The following is a 24,888-nucleotide window of genomic DNA, read 5'->3' on the forward strand; positions in this document are numbered from 1 at the left end:
GCTTCTAGTAGCTTCTCACAGAAGCCAACCCCGGAACCCCCCCCCCCAACCAAAACCTTGCCACGCAAACGCAATACAGGGGTGGAACTGAATGTGAATTGATGTTTATGGAGGACTTCTTGAAGTGAGGTTTAAAACTGAGGTGCTTCACCATAATGTTATCCACTTGACAGTGCCAGCTGTTGGGCTAGTTGTTAGGGCATTGTTCTGGGTTAGCAGGGGATATTGCTCTTCTAAACCAATTTCTGGATAGAAACATTTGATAGTTTTGAATTTTGTTTCTCAGAAATTATTTGTTTGAGGGGGAATTTTTTCCTTCTCCATTTCTTTATAGAGATTCTGTATTCCAAATGGGGAGGGAGGAGTGTATTTGTTGTCTTTCCAGTCTCTGTTTTGGAGGAGAAAAAGCTTCCAGAATCAACCTCTGCTGCTGATGCTTTGTGCCAGCAGTGTAATTCTGAACTTGGTTAGAGTAGTGGGGGTTTTAGTTTCTTGTGTGGTTCAGAGCAGCAATTCATAGATATCAAGAGTGCTGCTAATTTTCTGCTTTTTGCTGTTTAGCAAAGATATTGGGAAGGTGCTTTCAGAAATTTAAGCTGGGCTTGTGAAGGTATACTTTTCCTTGAATGGATTTGTAAGCCACTTTCCAAGAATGCGGCAATACCTGATTCGTGTCTTGTTGGAAACTTTTCTTCCTTTCTTCCTCCAAAGCAGGACCGTTCTTGTGGCATAGAGTTGGGGAGGTTAGGAGTCTTTCAAAATTGGAAAGACTATAGGGGAGGTGGAGGAGAAGAAGATACAGACGGGCTTTATTTGGAAGACCTTTGAGGTGAAGAGAAGTTGTGGGCTAATCTGCTGTTGATAATATCCTGTCTTGCATTGTCATGGTTTAACCCCAGCTGGCAACTAAGCCCCACCCAGCCGCTCGCTCACTCCCCTCCGGTGGAATGGGGGAGAGAATTGGAAGGGTAAAAGTGAGAAAACTCATGGGTTGAGATAAAGACGGTTTAATAGGTAAAGCAAAAGCCGGGCACGCAAGCAAAGCAAAATAAGGAATTCACTACTTCCCATCGGCAGGCAGGTGTTCAGCCATCGCCAGGAAAGCAGGGCTCCCTCACACATAACGGTTACTTGGGAAGACACCATCACTCCGAATGTCTCCCCCTTCCTCCTCCTTCCCCCAGCTTTGTATGCTGAGCATGACATCATATGGTGTGGGATATCCCTTTGCTCAGTTGGGGTCAGCTGTCCCGGCTGTGTCCCCGCCCAACTTCTTGTGCACCCCCAGCGCTCACTGGTGGGGTGAGAAGCAGAAAAGGCCTTGACTCTGTGTCAGCACTGCTCAGCAGTAACGAAAACATCCCTGTGTTACCAACACTGTTTTCAGCACAAATCCAAAACACAGCCCCATACTAGCTACTGTGAAGAAAATGAACTCTATCCCAGCCAAAACCAGCCCATGCATTTAAAATGTTTTTGTACCCTTCTTATGATATCTGTCTGCTTTCTTGGAAGTCCTTGAGATAAAAACCCCTTTGTTTGCATAGTACCTAGTGTAATATGATTTATGGTTGTGTGTTTTGAAATCTTATTGCAAAGTAGAGAATAGTAGTAGAAATCTATAAAAGGAGGTGGCTTTATGTAACTTGTATGTTATTCAAGGAATAATGTGAATAGACCCCTGAAATACCTATATAGATTTTTCAAAAGAACGCTGCATTCTTATCTGTACCTTTATTAACAGACCAGTATGCTTCTGTATCACAGATACTTCAGACAATTGCCTAACAGCACGCATGTAAACTACAGCTGAGTTTCCAAATAAGCCTCATAGTGGCCAAGTTAGTCTTTTTTAAGGCGGATGAAGCAGTTGCAGATGGAGGAATCTTGCTCATATAATATTTCTTCTGGCTTCACAAGTGGACAGTAGTGCAAGATCACTTTCACATGGGTGAAAAATCACAGTTTGGGTGATGTATGCATGTATGCGTATTTGCAGAAATAACTAAAATCTCAATTTAACAGTGACTGAAAACTCTTGGGAATCCTAGAGCAATGAAATGTGAGTGTGCTTGTCAATCTTTCTTGTTCAATAACATCTACAGTTGGTTTTTTTTTCCCTCCCATTTAAAATAGCTGTATGTTATGCCAATTTTATTTTCTATGTGAGGTGACAGTGTTAAAATAGAAAGAAAAATCATATCATAGTCTGGGATTGGAGGAAAGAGATTAATTTGTATTCGCTTTTGTTTGTTTCACTAATAGTGCTCCGTAGGGTGTCAGCAGATGAGTAATCACTGAATCTATTAAAAAGTCACTGAAAATGTTTAATAGTGGCTTTGAATGCAACTTGATATCATCTGGATAATGTCTATTATATCTGTCTCCCCATATTTTTTTTTTGTTCTTAATTAGAATGTGACATCATCCCCTCAATATTCTACGTTCCTGGAACACATCATCCCTAGGTTTCTCACCTTTCTACAGGATGGAGAAGTTCAGTTTCTGCAGGAGAAGCCAGCACAGGTAAACTGTGTGGAGCATCTCTTACCTTTTTGCAATGTGTGCAGCAGACTACTTGTTCAGTGAAGTACTTGATTAACCTAATGAACTGATTTATGTATAGACTTTGTTGTTAAAAAGATAGATCTGTCATTTGGAGAGAAATTGAAAAAGTCCAGTTTATAAGTAAATTACTTATAACTGTGCTTCTATGAAAAATAAGGAAAAACAAGGTGCAACAGAATTGGCTTTCTCACTGAAAAACAACACGTTACAAATTACTGACTTTACTGTGGAATGAAAGGCAGAAGTTTAATCTACGTCATTAAATACATAAAATTTATTTCCTTAAAAAAAGTCTGATAACTTGCATTTTTCAACTATAAATTTGTTAAATTTGCCTTATTCACATATGTGGGTAGTAGGAAGCATTATGTGTTTGTGTATAATAAGCGTATGTCTGCACAAAGTAAAATGTTTTTTTCCTTTTTAAGCATGCAGAAGTATTAAGCTGAAGAGATGTTGGAACCAATTGTTGTTTTTGTGGGCTTTTAAAAAGTTCTATCATGTCTTTATTTTTTTTCCTTTTTTTTTTTTAACAGCAACTCCGAAAGCTAGTGCTTGAAATAATTCACAGAATACCAACGAATGAACATCTTCGTCTTCATACCAAAAACATCCTGTCTGTAATGTTTAGATTTCTAGAGGTATTTTTTTTTTTTACCCCCCTCTTAAAACTGTTTCAAATTTTCAGAAAGATTTTCCTTCTCTCTCTTCATCTCCAAAAATTGCTGGGGGTAGGATTTTAAATAGCTGTGCTTCTGGAGCAAGAGTGGAAGGGCATTCTATTTAGGCTTCACCAGTGTGACATCTTACTATCTACAGGTTTGCTGCATGTTTTCTTCTGCCCTTTAGAAACCTGGGTTTTACAAATGCAAGGAACTGTTCTAACGCTAGACAAGATTTCATTCATGAACACTTTCCTGGCTTATATAAGTGCAGATACCTTATTCTAGAGATTTTGTTTCTCACTTGGAATTGAAAACACTGTCATTTGAAGCCCACGGACAATAACCTGCTCTGTGTGGAGGTGTCTCGGTGTGTAAATAGCCCCACTTGTGTGTCTCTGTCTGTGGGGTGTTAGGAACAGGTCTAACTGTATGGAGGGGTTGAAACTTCTGTTTTTTGTTCCAGTAGGGGTGAATTTAATTTTAGCCATACTCTAAGGCTGCAAGGTAAAGTTATTTCAAAGGAAAGGCATCTTGCTCATGCAAATTCATATTAACGGGGTACTTGTAGGTTGCTGAGATAAATATAATTTTATAGGGTTTTGAAGTACTTACGGAGTAGTTGAAGAATGCAGCAGTAGGCTCACTAAAGATTCTCTTTTTCAGACGGAGAATGAAGAAAATGTACTGATTTGCTTAAGAATAATTATTGAATTGCACAAACAGTTCCGACCAGCAATCACTCAAGAAGTAAGTCATAGATCTTGTTATATGGTGTAGAACTTGCCTTGCTCTTCAGAACTGTTATTTTGTTCAAGTGGGTGGGTTGGTTGGTTGTTTTGTTTTGTTTTTTCCTGCTGTCCTTTTATGTTGGCTGACCTGTTGTGGTAACCATATGTGTAATTTTTTTTTTTTTTTTTACCTTAAAGTAATTTTTAAGAGGATTGCATAGTGCTAGCACCCCTGGGAAAAAAACAAACTGTTAAAGCCTAGTTGTTTTTGCTTTAAGTGTTTATGGGCAATATGATTAGACTAAGGAATAAAATTCCCATAGAAAGGAAGAGAATTGGTGCCTTTTTAGTTTGTGAAGGGAAAATCCTGGAAAAGGAATATTACCCCCTTGCTTCTCTCCTGTGACTCATGAAGGAGTATTTGATAATTTGTATTTTTATTCTGTTGCTTTCTTTCCTTGATTTTCCCCTAGGAAGACTTAGTTGGTTTATAGTAATTATTTCTAATAATACTGTATTGGAACTATATTGAAATGATAGGTAAATTGGATACGTTCCAAGTGCAATTTGAACTAATATTGGCAGAACAGAAGGAAATAGGAGAACGCTTTCAGATTCTTTTTAAATATCATGAAAAATATACTCTAGTGGTGACTAAAGATTTTATGTAATTGTACTGTTAATACAGAGATTCTAAAATTGTGGATTTTTTTCTTTATGGTAAACTGACTTCTCCCTTCCTAGATCCATCATTTTTTGGACTTTGTGAAACAGATTTATAAGGAACTTCCAAAAGTAGTGGTAAGCTTTCTATTTCTTAAATTGCCCTTGCTGTAGTCAGAAAACTAGTTTTTATTTCTTAATTTTATCTCTAAAAGATATTAACATAGTTACTTTTGTATCTAGTGATACAAAGTAAATATAGTTGGAATAAAAGTATTTAACAAAAATACGTCTAAAAATGGAGAAATTTAGATTTTTGAATTGGAAAACCTTCTGTTTCTAGCACAGTATTACTAGTATGAGAAAACTGAGGTAAACTTACATAATAAAGCGCTAGTCAGTTGACTGCAGTGGTGTCCGTGTAGCCAAATGTGGTGGTTTGGTTTGTGTGGGTGTGTGTGGTTTTTTGTTTGTTTGTTTGTTTGTTTTTTTTAGGGAAGGGTAAGGTGACGTACTTTCCAGCAGATAGAGTTCTTCAATGTGCTTGATCTCCGTGGAGGCCATTGCCTGCTCTTCCTCACTAATAGAGAGTATCTGTTTAGATGTTTTTCTTCAGCAAAAGAACCACCTTGGTTGGGGATGCCTTTCTGCTTCTTGCTGTAGTGGGAGTGAAAGATTGCAGGACGTGTGTAGTCCTAGTAGATGCTGCATTGGAAACGTCATGTACAGAGAAGAAAAAAACGTCTGCAATAAGTTGTGGGGAAAAATTATATGGAGGAATTCCAATGAGATAAATGGCCTTTTGACTATTACTAGCATTATTATATTTTTCTTCTGCTCTTTGCTTGTAGAATCGGTATTTTGAGAATCCTCAGGTGATTCCAGAGAACACCGTTCCTACTCCTGAAATGGTTGGCATGATTACAACAATTGTGGTGAAAGTAAACCCTGAGCGAGAAGACAGTGAAACGAGAACAGTGAGTATTCTAACTGCTCTTTAACTATGAAACTGTCTGTATCACTGTACCCCAAATCATGAGGGCAGGTAAAGGTAATAAGCTTTCTTTTTGCTTGTTTTTCTTATCAAGATTTATTTGTAGAAGCTGATTTGAAACTTTTCAGATATTTTCTGTGCAGCTGTAATTACAGGATTTTTATTTAATATAATACCAAATGGTTTTGTGCTTTTTAAATGTTGTTATTGCTAAATATAGTGCTATTAAAATGAGCAGTTTCTTTAAAAATGTATTTCAAATACTTTTTTGAATTAATAATTTAACTGTTTATAAAACATGTATCCTTTCTTTCAGCATTCTATAATTCCCAGAGGATCTTTATCTCTAAAGGTCTTGGCTGAGCTGCCTATTATTGTTGTTCTTATGTATCAGGTTAGTATAGTCCAGTATCTTGCATGTAAATACTTTTTGTTACTGAATGGCTTGTGTAACTTCTGCTGGCTAACATATTAGTAAAAATGAATGTAATGTACTTTTGAGATTAAAATATGGTCTAAAGCCGCTGAGATTTCTTCATTTTTTCTGATTAGCTCTCAAATAAGTTGACTGTGAGTGTGACTTGTAAATTTCTCTAATAATACTTTATTTTTTCTTTTTTGAGCTCTACAAACTGAACATTCATAACGTAGTAGCTGAATTTGTGCCCTTGATTATGAACACTATTATAATACAGGTTTCTGCTCAAGCAAGGTAAGAGCTTTTTAACAGTATTTTGATGATATTTGGGATAAACTACTTAAACCTGCCGTTCAGTATCACCCAAAATATTTTTGTCTTATATCCTGTGATTTTTTTTTTTGTTTGTTTCTAGTCTTACTGCTTTTAATCTCAAAAGTAGTAATGATTATTTGACTTAAAATTGTCAGTTTTGTGGGTGAAGTTACTGGCAAATCTGAATATTTCCATTATATGTCAATGATAAAATCTATGATTGTGCAGTAGATCCCAATTTATTATTTGATAATGCATTTTTTTAAATAGAGTTTCTGACAGAAATCTGTATTACCGCAGGTAGTATGTGATGGAGACCATGATAGCTAGGACACTTGCTGTTGCTTAATCTTTACCATACTACCAGCGATACATTTTTGCTCTTCGAAGGAAAAGCTTAGGTGAAGCCTTGCGATCTTGTAGATACCGGTGCTGCTTTTCCTGCTTCAGGGAGAGATGTTTCTAAAGAGCAGCAAGTGGTGCTGAGCAGGGCAGCAGGAGTAAGACCCCTGTATTTTCCCTATCTGCCCACATGATCTGAATAAGTGGTTGAAGCCTGAGAGAGACAGGCAAGTCTGTAGGAGGGAATATTGCTTGGAGAAAAAAAATATCCCGTTAGGGCAACAGAGCCAAACGTTTGATGCTAATGTATTGGCTTGGCTTTCTGCAGAAAGTTGAAAATTGTATGGCTGCCTCAGGGCTGTGTGTTTCTGCTTAGAGCATAAGATGCTGGGAATTTGAATGGCAGACAGCTTGTTGAAAATGGGCTCTCCGATGATGATTTTATTACCTCATGAAGGTAGAACCTCACTATGAGATGATGTAATTTGAAACTTCTGTGAATTTCCTGAACGAAGGTATTAAAGTGGGAGGAACAAAATTGTAACCACTGTTCAATTTAATTTCAGGCAACATAAACTTTATAACAAGGAATTGTATGCCGACTTTATTGCTGCTCAAATTAAAACATTATCTTTTTTGGCTTACATCATAAGAATTTACCAGGTAGGTAGCATTTTTGTTACTTTGTTACTCTTAGTGCAACAGCTCTCTAGTTACTTTATGGTAGGCAAGTGACCAGCACCACTGCAGTGCATCAGGGATTGGAGAGAGAGCATTTGTGTAGCAAATCTGAAGATAGTGCTGTACTTAGTTGTCTTTTCAGAAGTGTTCTCATGTGAATGCAAAGTAAAAATGTGCCTTCCCCCCGCCCCAGGCATTTATAGAATGGCTACTGTATTTTATTTTTACAAGTAGCCTTCTTAAAGAGAAACAAGTGAATTTTAATTGAATGTTATTTTGCAACTGTAAAGCAAAGCTTTAAAACAGAATGTCATAATAATTGTAATCACTTTTTTTTTGTTACAGGAATTAGTGGCTAAATATTCTCAGCAAATGGTAAAAGGAATGTTGCAGTTGCTCTCCAATTGTCCAGCTGAAACGGCACACCTCCGGAAGGAGCTTCTGATTGCTGCTAAGCACATCTTGACAACAGACTTGAGGAGCCGTATGTAGTACTTTTTAAAAATGTATCTATTAACTGGAAAGATTTCAACTATTTCTGTGTATTAAGAGGCGTATTGCTTAATATTTGCTTTGCACTACTACATACTTCTCATTATTTTGGGAGTGGGTGTGATTTTTTTATTTGCCTTTTTTCTTTTTCCTTAAAAAAAAAAAAATTCATCTCAATAAGATGGCATACTGAACACGTGGCTTTTCTAGCTTTCCAAATGTCTGTTGTTCCAAGTAATTACCATTTAATGGTGTACATTTGTGTTGGTTTGTAATTATGCCTACAGTTGTATGGATACTTTAAAATATTAATCTGTTAACCTGAATGGAAGTAGTTCTGTCAAAACTTGATACCATGTTTGATTCAGCTCATAGCATTTACCCCTAGCAGAGGAAAGCTATTTTTGGTCTGCCTGAATTAACTAGGTTTGATGGATATGTTCTGTTTTGGCAGAATTGCAAAATTGGACATGAATGTACTTTTGTAAAATATTAACTTCTATCTTTTCATCTTTACTATGTGGTCCCCTTTCTTTTCCTTCTGCTAACAACACTTATGGGGCAGTGTGATGTCTTATAGGTATTGTTAGCTCGCCAAAAAAAAAAGCATGTTTCATAGTTCTGGAATTTAGTATTGTGGTCACATGGAAAGCTGTTTCTTTGGCTGTTTTTCTAAAGAAATCAGCTTAATTGTTCTACGTTTTTCAGCGTCTCCTTAATAACTTCTGAACTTGACCAGTTTCAACAAAATTCAACAGAGGAGCAAGGTCTTAAAGATATGATGTTCTGCATCCTTTGTGAACTTTAGTGTTTGGGTAGCTGAGAAAACCCCAGTTAGTGTCTCCATTGGAGGAATAAACAGCAGTGTGAGCTTAGCAATTCATTGCCCTTGGTCAGCTGGCTGGCGTTTTAGCATACATGTTGCTAACGCATCCCTCCAGCCCTGCTCTTGGCTATCTGGCAGCCCCGGAGTGGATGTAGAGGAGGACTTGCTTAGAAATGTTAAGGAGAAGAGGGAACATGGTATTGCAGGAGGAATAAGGAGTGTGAGGAAGAGGAGAAGAGGGATATAAAGTATGTGGAGATCTGTAGAAGATAAGGCTTTTGTCGTTCTGATGGTGCAGTTCAACTTATTTGGAAAAAATGAGTGTTGGGGGAAGTGTTTCGTGTTTGTGGGTCTTGCTGTTGGCATTATTGTTCTCAGTGAAATAATCTTTCAAATGGAGCCTTCTGTGTTGATTGAGAGTTGACGAATAATGCCGTATATCTTAGTGATGCATTTTGTCTGTGAACCTGGCTTAGAAGATAGAATTCAAATTGAATTTAGAAACGTACCTATTTTCATCCCTATTAAGACATTTGTTTTGAGAATTTCTACTGAGATGTCCATTTCAAAAAGATGGAATAGTTTGTATGGAGCTTCTGAAATTCCAATGACTGAACATTGTGAACATTTCTTAATTTCAACGTAAAATATTCATACGTTATGAAGTTTAACAATGAGAGAGTTCAATCAGTGGTCCGGTGTAAACAATTTACTATTGCTTGCTTTGCTTTAATTTCTTTTACTAGTTCACATTAAGAGTGTTTTTCAATTTGCATTTCCTTTGCTTTTCATTGTCAGGATTTGTGTCTTAATCTGTTTGCTCTGCTAACACTCGTGCATCTAAGACTAATTCCTTTTTTCAGACAGAGTGGTTTGATCAAAGGCAGTTCCTTTCCAACCATCTTTTTGACTCAGCTTTTTTCTCCACAGTATTATTTGTTGGCTATGACTGAATTTATTCCACATCATGTCTGCTGTGGTGGTTGCCTTGTAAAATAATGGACTGACTTTGCATCTAAAATCTTTATTCCCATTCTTTATTTGCTTCTTCCACTGTAAGTCTTCCAGATCTCTACCCCCCTCAAAAAACAATGCCGATGCTCTCATTTTCTCTTCTTCTGTATTTTTGCAGAATGTAACATTCTCTTAAAAGCAAAGACAGCTATCACGCTCCTTTCATTTAAGTGGACCTCACTGATTTCTTGTCCATTTCAGATTTCATTCAGAAAATGCTGGATTTTTATCTTTAATATTGTTTGGAAGTCTGTGGAGACTGCAACCTGGAGAGGTTGCTGGATGCTTCTCTTTCTCTTTATTTGACTTATTGCTTATTTGTTAGTAAGTTTTAGCTTGTTGCATTATTTGGAGGTGGGAGCAGTTAATCCTTCCTGCCATTTCCATCATCTGCCTTTAGGGTGGAGTGACCTAATCAATTCCATAAACTTCTTGACTTCTATATTTAAAAAGAAAATGCTTCTTTGTTCTTGCTTTGTCACTTGATTTTTGTAACTGAAATCTTCCTTTTGTTCCCTGGACCCCAAGTTGCATGTATTCCTCGTTATATTTTGGGATAGAGCTTATATGATAAGATGCCAGGCAAAATAGAGTTGTGTTGTACTGTGTTACCCAAACTTGTCCTTTCCAGTAACTCATTAGTCACATTTAAAAAGTTCTGCAAAGTTGAAAAAAATATAAGTATTTTTTCTTTTTCCAGCTGTCATTGTTTTTGTTGTATCAGTGCTGTGGCTTTGATTGTGTGCTGTAATGTTACTCAAGGGGCAAGTGTCAGTGGAGTTCATAGTCATAAGAGGTTAATTGAAAGTTTCCTTGTAAATGACACTTCCTTTTATAAGCTTCAGGAATGAATTTTATAATAAAACCACTTTGTGACTTAGGTTTAAATACCTAAGTTAAGTCGTTTAATGCTTAACTATCTTATTTTGATTGTTTCCTTTGCCAATCATTATGTATAGTTTTTTCTTTTTTCTCTTTTTTTTTTTTAAATTATAGAATTTATTCCATGTATGGACAAGCTATTTGATGAATCTATACTAATTGGCTCTGGATACACTGCCCGAGAGACACTGAGGTATGACAGAAAGTTTGGAATAGCTCTCTGAGTTCCTGCCAGGGCTGGTTTCTTTCAAGGTTTATTAATATTTGCAACAATGTCTGATTAGGGTCCTAAAATCTTTGCTTTAAATAACTAATTTTATTAGATCCTAATATTGGAAGGGCTTCTGCTGCTGTAAAGAGTGGTTGTTGTTTAACACTTTGATGGTGCAGTATCGTAGCATGAGTGCAGGGCAAAATGAGATAAATGGGTGAATGAAAATTATTTCATTTTTTGAATTGCAGAGCACAACCAAAACAGTGGTCACAGTGAAATCAACTCTATACCTTCCCAATATTTCACAAAACAGCCTAAATCTTACGTCCAGTGTAAAATCTGAATGAGATTTAAACTGTTTTGTCAATAAGTACCTTAAAACTTACTCATTCGCAACTGAAAAAAATAAATGGGGAGAATACTTACTTTCTGTGTCTTCAATAGTCTACTAGTTTTGAGGTGCTTTTGCTGACCAAATTAAAATATGTGAACTAGGAGAATTATTTCCTCTTGCTTAACAACATGTATTAGATTTAGAAGTATTTGCTCTACTAGGCGCTTAAACCTGGTATTTGAAAATAAATGACTTTTAAAATTTATCAGTTTTCGTAACTACTTTTGAAATCATGAATCGTCAATGATTAATTGTGAAAGAGCTTACCAACACTGCTTAAAATGTGGCTTAAAACATGCTAATTTGCTCTTAACTGTATGTAGATTAAAATATGTGCTGGGGATGTTCAGCAATGGGGGAAGAAAGATCAGAGAGGTAATATTAGTGTTGCGGGACAGATTAATGCATCTTTGGTTAGATTATGCAGTTATAATTCTCTTGTGTAATTGAAAAAACCTTGTGAACTCTGGATTTGCATATAAAAAATAGAAAATTTTAATTTAGAATCTTGGAAATAGCTCCAGGCAGTAATTATTGGTTAAGTCCAATTAACAACAATTATAACTGTCCTCAATGTGTTTTCTTCATTTCTTGTTTTTACTGATAGACCACTTGCATATAGTACACTGGCAGACCTGGTACATCATGTCCGTCAGCATTTACCACTCAATGATCTCTCCCTTGCTGTCCAGTTATTTGCCAAGAACATTGATGATGAGTCGTTGCCTAGCAGTATCCAGACAATGTCTTGCAAGCTTCTGCTAAATTTGGTAGATTGTATCCGGTCTAAGAGTGAACAGGAGAATGGAAATGGTAGAGATATACTTATGAGAATGCTGGAGGTATTGATTTGTTTAAAACATTTGATAATAAGTTGAATATTCTATTTTATAGTGTGTTGTCAATCACATTTTACTTTCTTCTTTCTTCAGAAATGAGAATATGTAGAAACAGTCTGCATACTGTATTTCATTTTAATACTTCAGAGAATGGCTTTTTAAAATGCCATGCAACTGGGATAATATCTCAAGTATAGTGGATATGCTTTGCCAACTCAGCTTATTCATTCAGTGACTTGTTTCAAAGCAGGAAACTGAATGTTTATGATACTGGGGGTAGCTTAACTGTTATTATTATTGTGGGTTTTTTTTAAATTTTCTTTTAAATTTTAGTTGTAATCTCTTTTTTCCCCCACTTAAGGGTATGTAAGAATGGTATTTTTTAATGTCTTCTGGTTATGTTTGTGGTGTGGGGTTTTTTGGGGGGCTTTTTTTTTTTTTTTTTTTTTTTTAAATCCTGAAAGAGGATTATCTCCAGGTCCTTGGCATAGCCCAACACAATCTGTAAAGTGTGAAATATCCGCACTTTCAAGATCTACTGATCTTTTTTAAGGATCTTCTTTATATGGAGGATTTTTTTGGGGGCTTTTTTTTTGTTTTGTTATTTTTAAAGATCAGGGATGCACTCTAAAAGCTGTCATCTGTGGTGTAGTGCAAGTGAAACACTACTTGTTGCTTGTAGCCAAGTTGTTAATGGAAAAAGGTTGCCTAGTGTTTCTCCTGCCACAACATGAAGATGCATTCAATTGTAGACTAAAACACTTCTAGGGTAAATACTGGTTCAATAATCTCATTTTGGGATATGAGAGCACGTCTTGAAATCTACATCAAACTGGTGTTAACTCTTCAAGATAACTGAGGAAGCCATGTGGCTGCTTGTTTTGGAAAAGGGGATCTAGGAATTCTGAATGTAGTGAATCCCCTCCTTCTTTGACTCTTCTCTGTCATTGACAGACTGTCACAGTTCTGAATGCACCGGGGAAGAGATCTAGTCATTTTAGTCATCTCCAGATTATTTGGTATTACCCCTGAACTTTTTTTTTTCTTAAGGTAGCAGTAGTTTAGGGAGTGGCTTTCATCCTAAATACAAAATACAAGTGATGGTACAAGTGAAAAATCTTCATGTTATGCATTGTAATGGGTCCTTTATTCCAGATTTCTCAAACTGAAGTAGCTTTCTAGTATGCTTTGTCTTCCAAATAAACTACTTTTTTTCCTACTTTTTAAAAAATCTGTGATGTAGCACAGTTGTTTGGTCATTTGTTTATCAAATTAAAATTTGTAATCATATGTGAATTCAGAGAAGATACATCTAGGGAAGAAGGGAGCATACAGAACTGTGGTGGTAGTGGAGAAATATCTGAGCAAGCCAAGTAGATCTAGACTTTAAAATCTGGGAGGTACAGAAAACTTTAAACTGAAACCTTGTGCAACATGTCCCTTGTTTAGTATCAGCCAAGAGGCAGAAATGTTGGGGAGCGCTGTTCTGCAGGATTGATTATTGCATTCTAAATCTGATATGCTGCATACAACTGACACTTCAACCTATAATGTATACATCTTTTAATACATCTGACATACATTACATATACATCTGAAAAATTCAAGCTCTTTATGCTTAATAGGAAATATTTATAGACTGAAATATTAAGTCTTTATTTTAAAAAATGAATTCAAATAGCTTTTCATTTTAAATTTAGAATTGTAGACACATCAATTTTTAGTTGATGGTTTTACTAGTTTTCAGCAAATATTTTTACTTTTGGAACTTGTTAAAAGTGAGCAAACTACTTTGTTGATACACTTAAAAATACTTGCTGTCACTTGAATGACTTCAGAAATTCTTAGTTGTAAATTTTATACATCTCAGTATGCTGACTTGAAGTATTAGTATTATTAAATCTAGAATTATTTTTGAAGAAGAAACTTATTTTCTTTTTTCTTCCCCCTCCCTGCTCTTCATTTGCCTTTCCTCTTTGTGCTTTAGGTTTTTGTTCTGAAATTTCATACTATAGCACGATACCAGCTTTCTGTAATTTTTAAAAAATGCAAGCCACAGTCTGAACTCGGGGCTGCTGAAGCCGCATTACCTGGAGTGCCGACAGCAGCAAATGCAGCTCCTGTTCCTGTTCCATCTCCTGCCCCAGCCACTCCAGTGGCCCCTGCACCAGTACCTGTATTTGAAAAACAAGGGGAGAAAGAAAAAGAAGATAAACAGACATTTCAGGTCACAGATTGTCGAAGCTTAGTAAAAACTTTGGTCTGTGGTGTCAAGACAATCACGTGGGGCATAACATCATGCAAAGCTCCTGGTGGTAAAATTGCATAATATTTAATTACTTTTATCGTTTATAATTCTACAATTAAAACTCTCTAGCATGAAAGCAAATAGTATTTTTAATGCTTAACTACTGTCTTACTCTTTATCTTCTTTCAGAAGCACAATTCATTCCGAATAAGCAGTTGCAACCTAAGGAGACTCAAATCTATATAAAACTGGTAAAATATGCAATGCAAGCTTTAGATATTTATCAGGTATGTAACCTGGCCACATAGCACTTTTATTTATACAGTTACTGTGTGTTAGATCTTTTAATAAGGATTTATTTGTCAGCTAAAAGACAGATTTCCCGTGTAGTATATTTTCATTAAGTCTTTAATTTCAGGACCACAGCTATTGAGAAATTTTATGAATTTCAAAGTACTTATCACCTGCAAGGAACAAATTATTTTCTTAACAGCTGTTATTGTCTGTGTTTATGCAGGCAGGTCAGACTGAAAATATTTGTCTTTCATGTAGTAGATTAAATTTTTTCTTCAAAGAGATAGTTTAGCTATCAGTTGAAGCATTTACATGGCTATGTTTATCTTCTGTAGTTATGCAAAGTACTGATGAAATGTAAATGTACATGATTTGGAATTAAGTAACTTTACAAATACACTATGATATCTCCTGCTGTTGTCTTTTTCCACTCCTGACTTCATGGTTTTAAAATCTGTGCTGAAAACACTCTATTTTAATATTTTTATTGTCACTGTTGGCTCTTGTGCCTGACTTCTAATTGTATGGGGCTTGCATGTGAAACCTGTAAAATCTCAGGTTTTTTTCAAAAGGTACCTGAAGAATAGTGGGGAAAAAGTTACTCAAATTCTGTAACCAATATATGCGTTTTCTAAATTGCCATAGGTCCAAATAGCAGGGAATGGACAGACATATGTTCGAGTAGCAAACTGTCAGACCGTCAGAATGAAAGAAGAAAAGGAAGTTCTTGAGCATTTTGCTGGTGTGTTCACAATGATGAACCCTTTAACTTTTAAAGAAATCTTTCAAACTACTGTTCCTTATATGGTGGAGAGAATCTCAAAAAACTATGCTCTTCAGGTATTATGTTTTTGTTTACTTTTTTCAATTGATAATAAACAGCCTGTAGAAAATAGCTTATCCCTTGAAGTACATAAGGCTGAGTGGAATTATAAATAATAGTGTTGAAATTAGCATGCAAGATTTGAAGCAGTCTATAAAAGTACTTTGTAAAGGTGGATTTTCAAAAGCTTTCCAGGCTAAGTGATGCAATACAAACATGAGCACTTCAGTTTAGAAGATATGAATGGACTTTATTCTTGAAAAGTGTTGAACATTGTGGAGTTTTGTTCAGGTGGTTGTGTTACTGTTCTGACCTACTGTTTTACAGGACACAAGTCCTATAATATACATTTAAAATTAAACTTTAAACTTGAGTACTTAAGTTATACGCATGGCTGTTTTCCACTAAGGATAACCTGAATCACTTGGGTAGCAGTGGAGATGGGGAAAGAAATTTGTCTTAGTTTTTTGTTTTAAGTGGGTAGTGCATTTATCCCTCTGTTCTTTTCATTACAGCAACAATAAATCCTTTGTGGTTTCCTTTTATAGATTGTTGCCAATTCCTTCTTGGCAAACCCTACTACCTCTGCCCTCTTTGCAACGATTTTGGTTGAGTATCTTCTGGATCGGCTGCCAGAAATGGGCTCTAATGTGGAACTCTCCAATCTGTATCTCAAGCTGTTCAAGTTAGTCTTTGGCTCAGTTTCACTATTTGCAGCTGAAAATGAACAAATGCTGAAGGTAAAGGTCATTTGTGTTAAAGTCAAAAAAATGTGTTTTGACTCTTAATACATTCTTCAGATGTCTGAAGAAACTTAAGAGTTTTATGCTGTCTAACATTTGATAGTCTTTTCATGTTTGAACCACTATTAGTGATACATCTCCATTTTTTCCAAATGCCAAGTACGTTGCCTTATTTATAAGAGATGGTTTCTGTGAATGTTTGCTTCATATTTGGAACTATAAAGTGATGTACTAATTCTGATTATAAATGACTGATATGTGCTTGTGGTCTGATGAGGATTGCTAGAAACACGTGTAACTTCATGGTCAGGATATGCATATCTTCTTGCATGTTTTTTCCCCTTTGTTTCCATATTAATGTAAAACTTTAGCTTACATTGGAATCACTTTTTGTGTGTTGGTGAATCTTGTTCATTCATGTCATATTCAATGACATGTACGTCTTGAGCGAGATATTTCTGTGCTCTTGAAAAGTGGATTAAGGAATGCTATTTTTTCTATTGACAACGTATTGTCTATGTATTCCAAGGATCTGTGTATGTTCATGAGATCAGATCATCTCATTATTCAGTGAGTTTAGAAATACTGAGCTTGAAGCAAGAGTGTGCTTTTCTCATAAAAGTAACAGCTGCCTATATCCAGAAAAAACATTAAGATATTAATTGAACGCTGCTCCTTCTCTTGTCGTGTCTCTCCATTTCTCTTCCTTCTACCTTAGAATAAACAAAATTTCTGATACAGGTAACTGTGTGATAATGGCTTCTGTGCTTAACGATTTGTTACAGCAGGATTAGTTCAGTTTTCTGGGTAGAACAGAGTAGGGACTACTAATTTTCCAGATTCTTTGAAAGATGAAAGTAATATGAAGCAATATCCATAAGTGATATGAAGCAGTATTCGTATAATCATGCTTAAATTCTTCTCGTTTGTCATCAGAAGCAAGGTCATTTGGATTTTATAAGCTGGAGATCCAATTTAAAGAGTGTGATTTACTGCCTTCAGTTTCATGCTTCTGTTAGGTTTTTTTGTTTCAGAGGCCTTGGGTAGACAATTTAATTGAATGATGAAGGCTATTTGCAGCATTTGCATAGCAATGCAGAAAGCTTTTAGATGTTAATAAAATCCAGAATTGTGTCACTGTTTGTCTCTGATCTGAGAGAATCTTATTTATCAACTATTTTTAATGATTCCTGCAAACTGTTATGTCCTCTGCTCTAGAAAGGCCACCAGTTCTGTGACCATTTTTTTACTTGTAAAAGTTTGCTTTCAAAGTGAAGTTTTAGCATTCACAAAAATTAAGAGGTAGATCAGGAGTAAATTAATATTGTGAAATGTCCTCTCATGTCATTCTGACACTCCTGATTTCTGCTACACATCTCCAGGTTCTGTGGAGCAAATATTTTTCATTGTGTCAGATTTGCAGAAGTTTTTTTGTTTGAATACAGTTACTGCTTGGAGTAGCAAGCAGACTTGATAATTTGGCTAATATGAAAGCAGGGTTTAATTAATAAAAGAATGCTCTGGGTTCTTGATACTATTCAAATACAGATTTACTTTTTAACACTGCTTCAACAGCGGTATAAAATTAGCGTGGTATCGGAGTACTTGGAATAGCTGAAGTACTATTTTTTTTTTTGATCTGAAAAACTTGTCTCATGCTAAACTCTTGTACAGTACAATGATGATAAAATCGATATTAATCTTCAAGCTTTATTTTTTTTTATAGCCACATTTGCACAAGATTGTGAACAGCTCTATGGAACTTGCACAGACTGCCAAAGAGCCCTATAACTATTTCCTGCTGCTCAGAGCACTGTTCAGATCTATTGGAGGAGGCAGTCATGATCTGTTATATCAAGAATTCTTGCCGCTGTTACCAAACTTACTGCAAGGTAGAACAATACCTTCTTTCCCCACCCCAGTTTCTGGTCTTTTTATGTAAATAGTAGTAATAAAGTTATGTTACGTAATTAAAAAAACAACACTAAAGCCCTAACCCTGATAAGTAGCTTCTGATTTTGAGCTTAGCAGTTGATTAAGTATCTTGAATGTGGCTTATTTTCATTTACTATCAGCTGCTTCAGGCTCCATAGTTTTGGCTGCTTCACAATTTCTGCTGCTTGTTTTTCTACTTTCCATTGTGGGGCTGCTGGGTTTTTTTTGTTTGTTTCTTTCATTCGTTTTTTTTGCTATGGATAACTTTGTTAGCATAAAGCATTGAGAGATAAGAGTAGTAGGAGAAGCAATGTTGCCAGGCCATCGCCGGTTTTGTGGGAAGAGCATAGCAGCGAAGTTCTGGTTATTCTGCAGTTGAGGGCATGTGTGTGCACTGGCAAGTACATGATAAATATAAATGCAAGTAGTGTCAGTTTGCAAAAAGAAATGGAAATAACTATCAGTTTGATTAACTGAGAATTTGTGCTTGCGAGGACTGTGTTCTAGAGATACTGAGGATGAGCAAGGAAATGCTGATCGGAACAATTCCAGGAATGTGAAATCCTGTGGTTCCCGTCTACAGCTGTAGGAGCAATTTTTATTGTAGTTAGCAAATATGTATGTTATCTATAAATCATTATGTAAAATACATGTCACTATAGAAGTGCTAGCTAGGTTTATGGAATATATGAAATCTTGATGGGGAGAAAAATAAGTTGGGGAATGTGTTTAGTCTGTATGTGTGGATTTTTTTTTTTATTGATACACGGCTGAGGTTTGAGTCAAATTATCTTTTTTCTGGTTTTCATCCACTGTGTTCAAATGCTACTTTATGGAGTCTAATATTAAATTTTAGAATATGCATAGATTTTCTTTGTTTTGTATATGCATGTACCTACAAAAACATTCACTGTATAAAATCCTTAGATGTAAGTTATAATTATGAATGGTATTATATTTTGTAAATACGTTATTTACAGAGCTATAAGCTTTACAGAATTAAAAAATGTCAGGTTATTCTGAATTTAGGAAATAGCAATTTTTAACAATAAACTGCAGACTTTTTCCTTCAAGTGTGTAACTTATTAATGATTTTCAGGACTTAATATGTTGCAAAGTGGCCTTCATAAACAACACATGAAAGACTTGTTTGTAGAGCTCTGCCTCACTGTGCCAGTTCGTTTAAGCTCATTACTGCCTTATCTGCCAATGTTGATGGATCCCTTGGTGTCAGCTCTTAATGGATCTCAGACCCTGGTTAGCCAAGGCTTAAGAACTCTTGAATTGTGCGTGGATAACTTGCAGCCAGACTTTCTGTATGATCACATTCAGCCAGTTCGAGCTGAGCTAATGCAGGTAAACATGTTGTTTCCTGTTAGACCACAAGAGGTCCTTGATTCACTAAATATTATTAGAAATTTGTGTGAACCTTTGGTTATAAAAACTTCAAAAATCTGTCATGAGAACCATACCAGTCTGATGCGTATGTAAAAGGCCAGTTGGTGTCGTGATGTTGAACTGAAAACTCTGAAAAATTTATCATTTCTTCTATACCCCCTGTTAAGGGGTTAAAGTTAAGACTTGGGACTCAATAGCAAGAATATTACTATGTTTAAGATCAGTTGGTACAGAAAATTATTAAAATCTGTTAAGTTTTAAAAAACAAAAAAGAAAAGTTAATTACCGTCAATATATCATGATTGACAGCTATATGAAGTCTTATATGTACAGTGAAGATGCTGTGGCTAAAATTTGGAACAATGTTTTAAATGTGGCTGTCTCCCCTAATACAGTGCTTGCATATACTTTATCCTTTAAATATAATATTTACTTTATTTGCTTTTTATATTTCAAAACTAGCTCTTTGAGGTTAATTCATTTCAGCCTTAACTGGCCTGCTTTTTTTTTTTTTTAATTCATAATGTTGTTTATCTAATATTAGTCATAAACATGAAATTACATTTCAGTGTAGCAAAGATTTTGTAGCTGATCACAGTAATCTAATCTAAAACTGCATTTAGGGCAACCCTGTTACAAAGCACTTGGAACTGTTGTGAACTGAGACAACTTTTATTCAATCCAGATATGTATTTTCTGGAAGTTGTGCAGGACCAATTACTCAGATACAAGATTAGGTGTTTTCCTTGACATTTTTTTACATTACAACTTGAAAAATTTTGAAATGAGACTGGTCTGACCACGTAATATTTAAAATACTTACAGGCTTTGTGGCGTACACTGCGCAATCCTGCAGACAGCATTTCTCATGTGGCTTATCGTGTACTTGGTAAATTTGGTGGAAGTAACAGAAAGATGTTAAAGGAATCTCAGAAACTACAATATGTAGTCACAGAAATCCAAGGACCCAGTATTACAATTGAATTTTCAGACTGTAAAGCATCCATTCAGCTCCCAATGGAAAAGGTAAGGGCTTAAGTTATTTTCTGTGCTGAGAAACCATCTTACTCAATTTTCCTTTATTACAGATTTTTTGGAAGCTTGTTTGCTTCTAAAGCCTTGATAAAATATGTGGTATGTCTGCCAGTTCCAGATATGAATTAATGAATATCTAACATTATAGAATTTACATAATTAAAAGTAGGTTTTAGGATCTCTTGCATACCTGATTTTTCTTTTTATATACCTCCAGTTAGACAAAGAAATTTCTAATTAATTTATATTGTAATGAAGAAACAGAATCTAAACCCACTCTTTTGTTTTTGTTTTGTTTTTGTTTCGAATATTTTTTGAGTTGCCAGACTTGGCAGGTAAAGGACAAATCATTGTTTCAGAAATCACTGCAAAGAGCTTTTTTGCTTTTTTTACTATGTAGTGATCAGTTGAGAGTCTCCGTATAAGGCAGGTAGACCTACACTAGCTTCTTGCTTCATTTTAGCATGCAAAATTAGCAGAAGCTTGCCAACCTGTTTTTATTTTTTCCTTTAAACTGTTTTATATGTCACCCCCAAAATAATAGATTTAAACATGCTGTTCTGCTTTTACAAAGTGATAGGATGGGGATCTAAACTGGCATAAGTAAATGCTTTCTGTGCATTTTTTCCCCCCTTCCTAACTTTTGATGTGCCGCTTAGATTAGGAGCGGGAATCTACTCTAAAACCTCCCTATTTCCTTTTTGAAGTGTACCAAAAACTTACTGTAGAAATTCTTCAGTGATGATTATTCTAATGACTCCAGTGATTTGGTTTTGTTTGTTGTCTCTAGGTTGGGTATAGTACTTCTTATAGCTGCAAAATCACTTTGTACTTGTACCGGCTTTCATCCAGCAATCTCAATGTATCACAAATACTTAATTCTCACTAATTACAGCAACCTAACCTGTGTCTATGTCTTGGGATCTGAGAGTGAAGCTGGCTTCTGAGTTAATTTGGCCCATAGAGTTTTAATACTTACCTTTTCAATTACACTTTCATAAGTAGGTATGATCTGAACGTAGTAAACAATTTTCTTTACAGGCAGCTGGCTGTCCTTGGCTCCATACAGCCAACAGGCTTAAAAATAGCTTGGAAAAATGATTCTTAAAATGCAGATAGCTTTCCTGGTTTCTCCTCTGTACTGAAACTGATGAGTTGAATACATACAAATACTGTAATTGCTGACATTTTCCTATCCCATGAGGTTTAATTCAAACCAAGTTTTCCAAAGTATTTATGCATCTAACATGTTGGTTAATGATATGGAACGATCTTCAGCTTCTTAGTGTTGACCAAGAAACAATGTTATGTGCTGAATACTTTGTACCTATAAAAAGGAAATGTCAAATCAAAAGGAAAAAGAAGTGGAATAAATTGAAAATGAGAAATCCATGTTTTCTTTGAGTGCTTTGGTAGTCTTCTGTGGGCTGTGTAAAACTCATTGTTCTTTTCATTGAGATGCTGATAAGGTTATTCAAACAGTGATGGGATGACAGCTAGTTAAGTCAGTAAGTGGAAAGATGGTTTTCTTTTCAAAGAAGGAAAATGCCCACTTCTTTGTAGCAGAGCCTTTTTCTGCATAACCCTGTTTAAGCATGGATGGTTAGATTTTATTTACAGTTGATCAGGTATTGAAATTCCTTATTTTGTGCACTCCAAAACAATTTTTACGTGTTCTTTCTACTTAATGCCTGTCTCATTTGTTTTTAATTTCTTCCTTTCTTTTTTTGGGGAAGGATAGAAAGTATCTAGCTGTGTTTATATATATACAAAAATAGAAATATTCCAATTCACACCCCCTTTTCATAGCTTTCATATCTTAAGAGATTATTTCAATTATTCTCAAATGTATTAAATCTTGCAAAGGAAAAGAAGAGTACTATTTCCATTAAGTAAATGGTGTTTAGAAGTTCCTTACAGGGACGTTTCATCATGAGTGATGTAGCTCTTGATTTGCATGGAAAACATGACAAAGTAATTTGTAAGATAGAACATTTTTTGGTACCATTTATATATGTGTAGAAATGCATTGTATACCTACAGTATATAGGGATTAGGAACAGCAATTATTGCTGGAGGGAAAGTGAGGAAAATTTTCTTGAGGGGGGAGAGAGAGAGAAAGAATGAAGGTGTACCTCACTCATGACTTACATTTATTTCTACGGTCAGAAAGTATTTCATCTGCCATGAAACTTCGCATTTGTAAAAGCACAGCAAATGCACTATTAATAGCTTCAAGTCTGCTCTCTCAGGCATTCTCTGCATTTCTTAGCTTGGGCAGTCCAAATTGTATATACTTCTAAAGTTACTTTTAATATGTATTAAAGATATTGTTCCCTTGATTAATCACCTTTACTTTTAAGGTAAATATTAAGAACAAGAGGTGTTGGTTACTATCTATCTTTTTTTCATTATAGGCAATTGAGACTGCTCTGGACTGTTTGAAGAGTGCTAACACAGAACCGTATTATCGGAGGCAAGCATGGGAAGTAATCAAGTGTTTTTTAGTAGCTATGATGAGCCTGGATGATAATAAACATGCATTGTACCAACTTCTTGCACATCCCAAGTATGACAATTCTTTAAACATAAATGTGTATGTAAAATTTATAGTGTCTTTAGAGCAACCTAATTTAGAGACAATGGTTAGTCTAGGCGATGTATTCTCCATGGGATTTGTACGTACTGGTTTATCCTGCTTCCTTTTAAATCAATGCAGGACTTTCCAGTAAGAGGAATTTTGTCAGCATGTATTTAATGCCAATGACGTGTTAATGTTTCATACTTTAATTTTCTTCCCCTAATCACAGTCCAGTGTATAAGCTGTTACATATGATCAGACTTTTTTAAAAATTAATTTTAGTTTAATATATTTAAATAGTTGGAATATTCTGGTGCTTAACTGTGTTTTAAAGATTAACTTAGATTGTCATGTTTTGTATGTACATCTAACTCCTTACTAAAGTGAAAGATAGAAAATTCAGTTTCATTTAGTGACCAAACTATAGCATGGTCACACATGTAACCTATGTTTGTCTTAGGCTCTTTTTATTGAATTTTTTTTACATCTTTTGTGGTTTTAGTCATTGATACTTAATGAGTTTATTGCTTTTAGACATCTTTGCCCACAAAGTGTGTGCTGACTTCGACTCTTGCAGTGTAGTAAATGTAGCTAAAGAGTATAGTAGCTTTTCTAATTTGGACTTTTTAGACTTGACATAAATATAGCTTTGCAATAAATAGGTTTTGTTGGGTAGTGATTTGATAAATAATGTTTCAATCTTTCAAGATTAAAATCAAATGTCATTTTAAAAAAGGGAAAAAACGTCAAAATATGGAAAATGACATACTGTAATTGAGTTGCAGTGTGATGCCTGTATACCTATTACTTGTAATATACGTGCTGCTTCTGAACCACTGGCTTTAAAAGTTCCTGATGAAATTGAGCTATCCATCATGTTTGAGACCAGTGGCTGACAAAATGAATACGGACTGAGTGAACTGGTCTTAGCTCTATCAAAATGGGGGGACAACGGGAGGTGGAGGAGTTAGATATTGAGAGCAAACTTTAAATCAAGTACTTGACAAATCTCATGATTGAGCTGCCAGTACTGCAGTTTAGGATTATAATGAACTTAATTGTGTCTTTCAGTTTTACTGAGAAGTCCATACCCAGTGTGATTATTTCACATCGATACAAAGCTCAGGATACTCCAGCTCGTAAAACGTTTGAACAGGCATTGACAGGTGCATTCATGTCAGCAGTCATCAAAGATCTGAGGCCTAGTGCTCTGCCTTTTGTAGCCAGCTTAATCCGCCATTACACAATGGTGGCAGTCGCTCAGCAGTGTGGTAAGTAAAGTGGAATAGAGATCGTATGGACTGTCATGAGAGGGGTGGAGAAGTTTATACTTTTTCTAACAGTAATTTGTTTTAAGAAAGTCATGATATTGCAGTTGCTTCTGAATAGGTATATTGTTTTTTGTTTGATGGCTGAATTATGTTTTAATTCTTTTGAGCAGTGAAAAATTATTAAGCAAGTTTTTAACAAACAATCAATGACCTAATACTTTTAAAATGCTACAGCCAATGAAATAATTAGAGCTTGGAACAATTTATGCTTCCAGAGCATTTGTGTAACTTGATTATACAGTTATTTTTGCAGATGGTCTTTAATTAGGTTGTTTCCACTTGTGGTTTTGAAGGACCATCAGAGGAACTAAATTAAACGTTAAAGCACTGCAGTGTCTTCTATCTGTGAAGAAAACTTTTTGTTTGGAGTTGGACTGTATGACAAGTAATTTGGGAAAAGACATACTATAAGCATATCACTCTGCATTGTCACATTAATGTAACTTGAATTTTTATGATTATTCG

At 35.4% G+C, this 24,888-nt stretch overlaps 1 protein-coding gene across 1 annotated transcript in view; it reads left to right on the top strand.

The window, feature by feature from the left end:
- Positions 1 to 24,888, top strand: part of TRRAP (transformation/transcription domain-associated protein) — a 101,664-nt gene that overhangs the window by 3,390 nt on the left and 73,386 nt on the right. Inside the window, 20 exon segments of the mRNA XM_009320003.1 lie at positions 2,416 to 2,526; positions 3,105 to 3,209; positions 3,897 to 3,980; positions 4,706 to 4,762; positions 5,476 to 5,601; positions 5,935 to 6,012; positions 6,242 to 6,330; positions 7,260 to 7,356; positions 7,720 to 7,858; positions 10,703 to 10,781; positions 11,804 to 12,038; positions 14,023 to 14,350; positions 14,473 to 14,570; positions 15,223 to 15,417; positions 15,949 to 16,140; positions 17,870 to 18,035; positions 19,178 to 19,434; positions 20,302 to 20,502; positions 22,929 to 23,080; positions 24,164 to 24,363. Of these exon segments, the coding sequence (XP_009318278.1) occupies positions 2,416 to 2,526; positions 3,105 to 3,209; positions 3,897 to 3,980; positions 4,706 to 4,762; positions 5,476 to 5,601; positions 5,935 to 6,012; positions 6,242 to 6,330; positions 7,260 to 7,356; positions 7,720 to 7,858; positions 10,703 to 10,781; positions 11,804 to 12,038; positions 14,023 to 14,350; positions 14,473 to 14,570; positions 15,223 to 15,417; positions 15,949 to 16,140; positions 17,870 to 18,035; positions 19,178 to 19,434; positions 20,302 to 20,502; positions 22,929 to 23,080; positions 24,164 to 24,363 (2,989 nt within the window).

This window comes from Pygoscelis adeliae, unplaced genomic scaffold (genome assembly GCF_000699105.1).
Source record: "Pygoscelis adeliae isolate BGI_AS28 unplaced genomic scaffold, ASM69910v1 Scaffold242, whole genome shotgun sequence".
NCBI classification, from domain to species: domain Eukaryota; kingdom Metazoa; phylum Chordata; class Aves; order Sphenisciformes; family Spheniscidae; genus Pygoscelis; species Pygoscelis adeliae.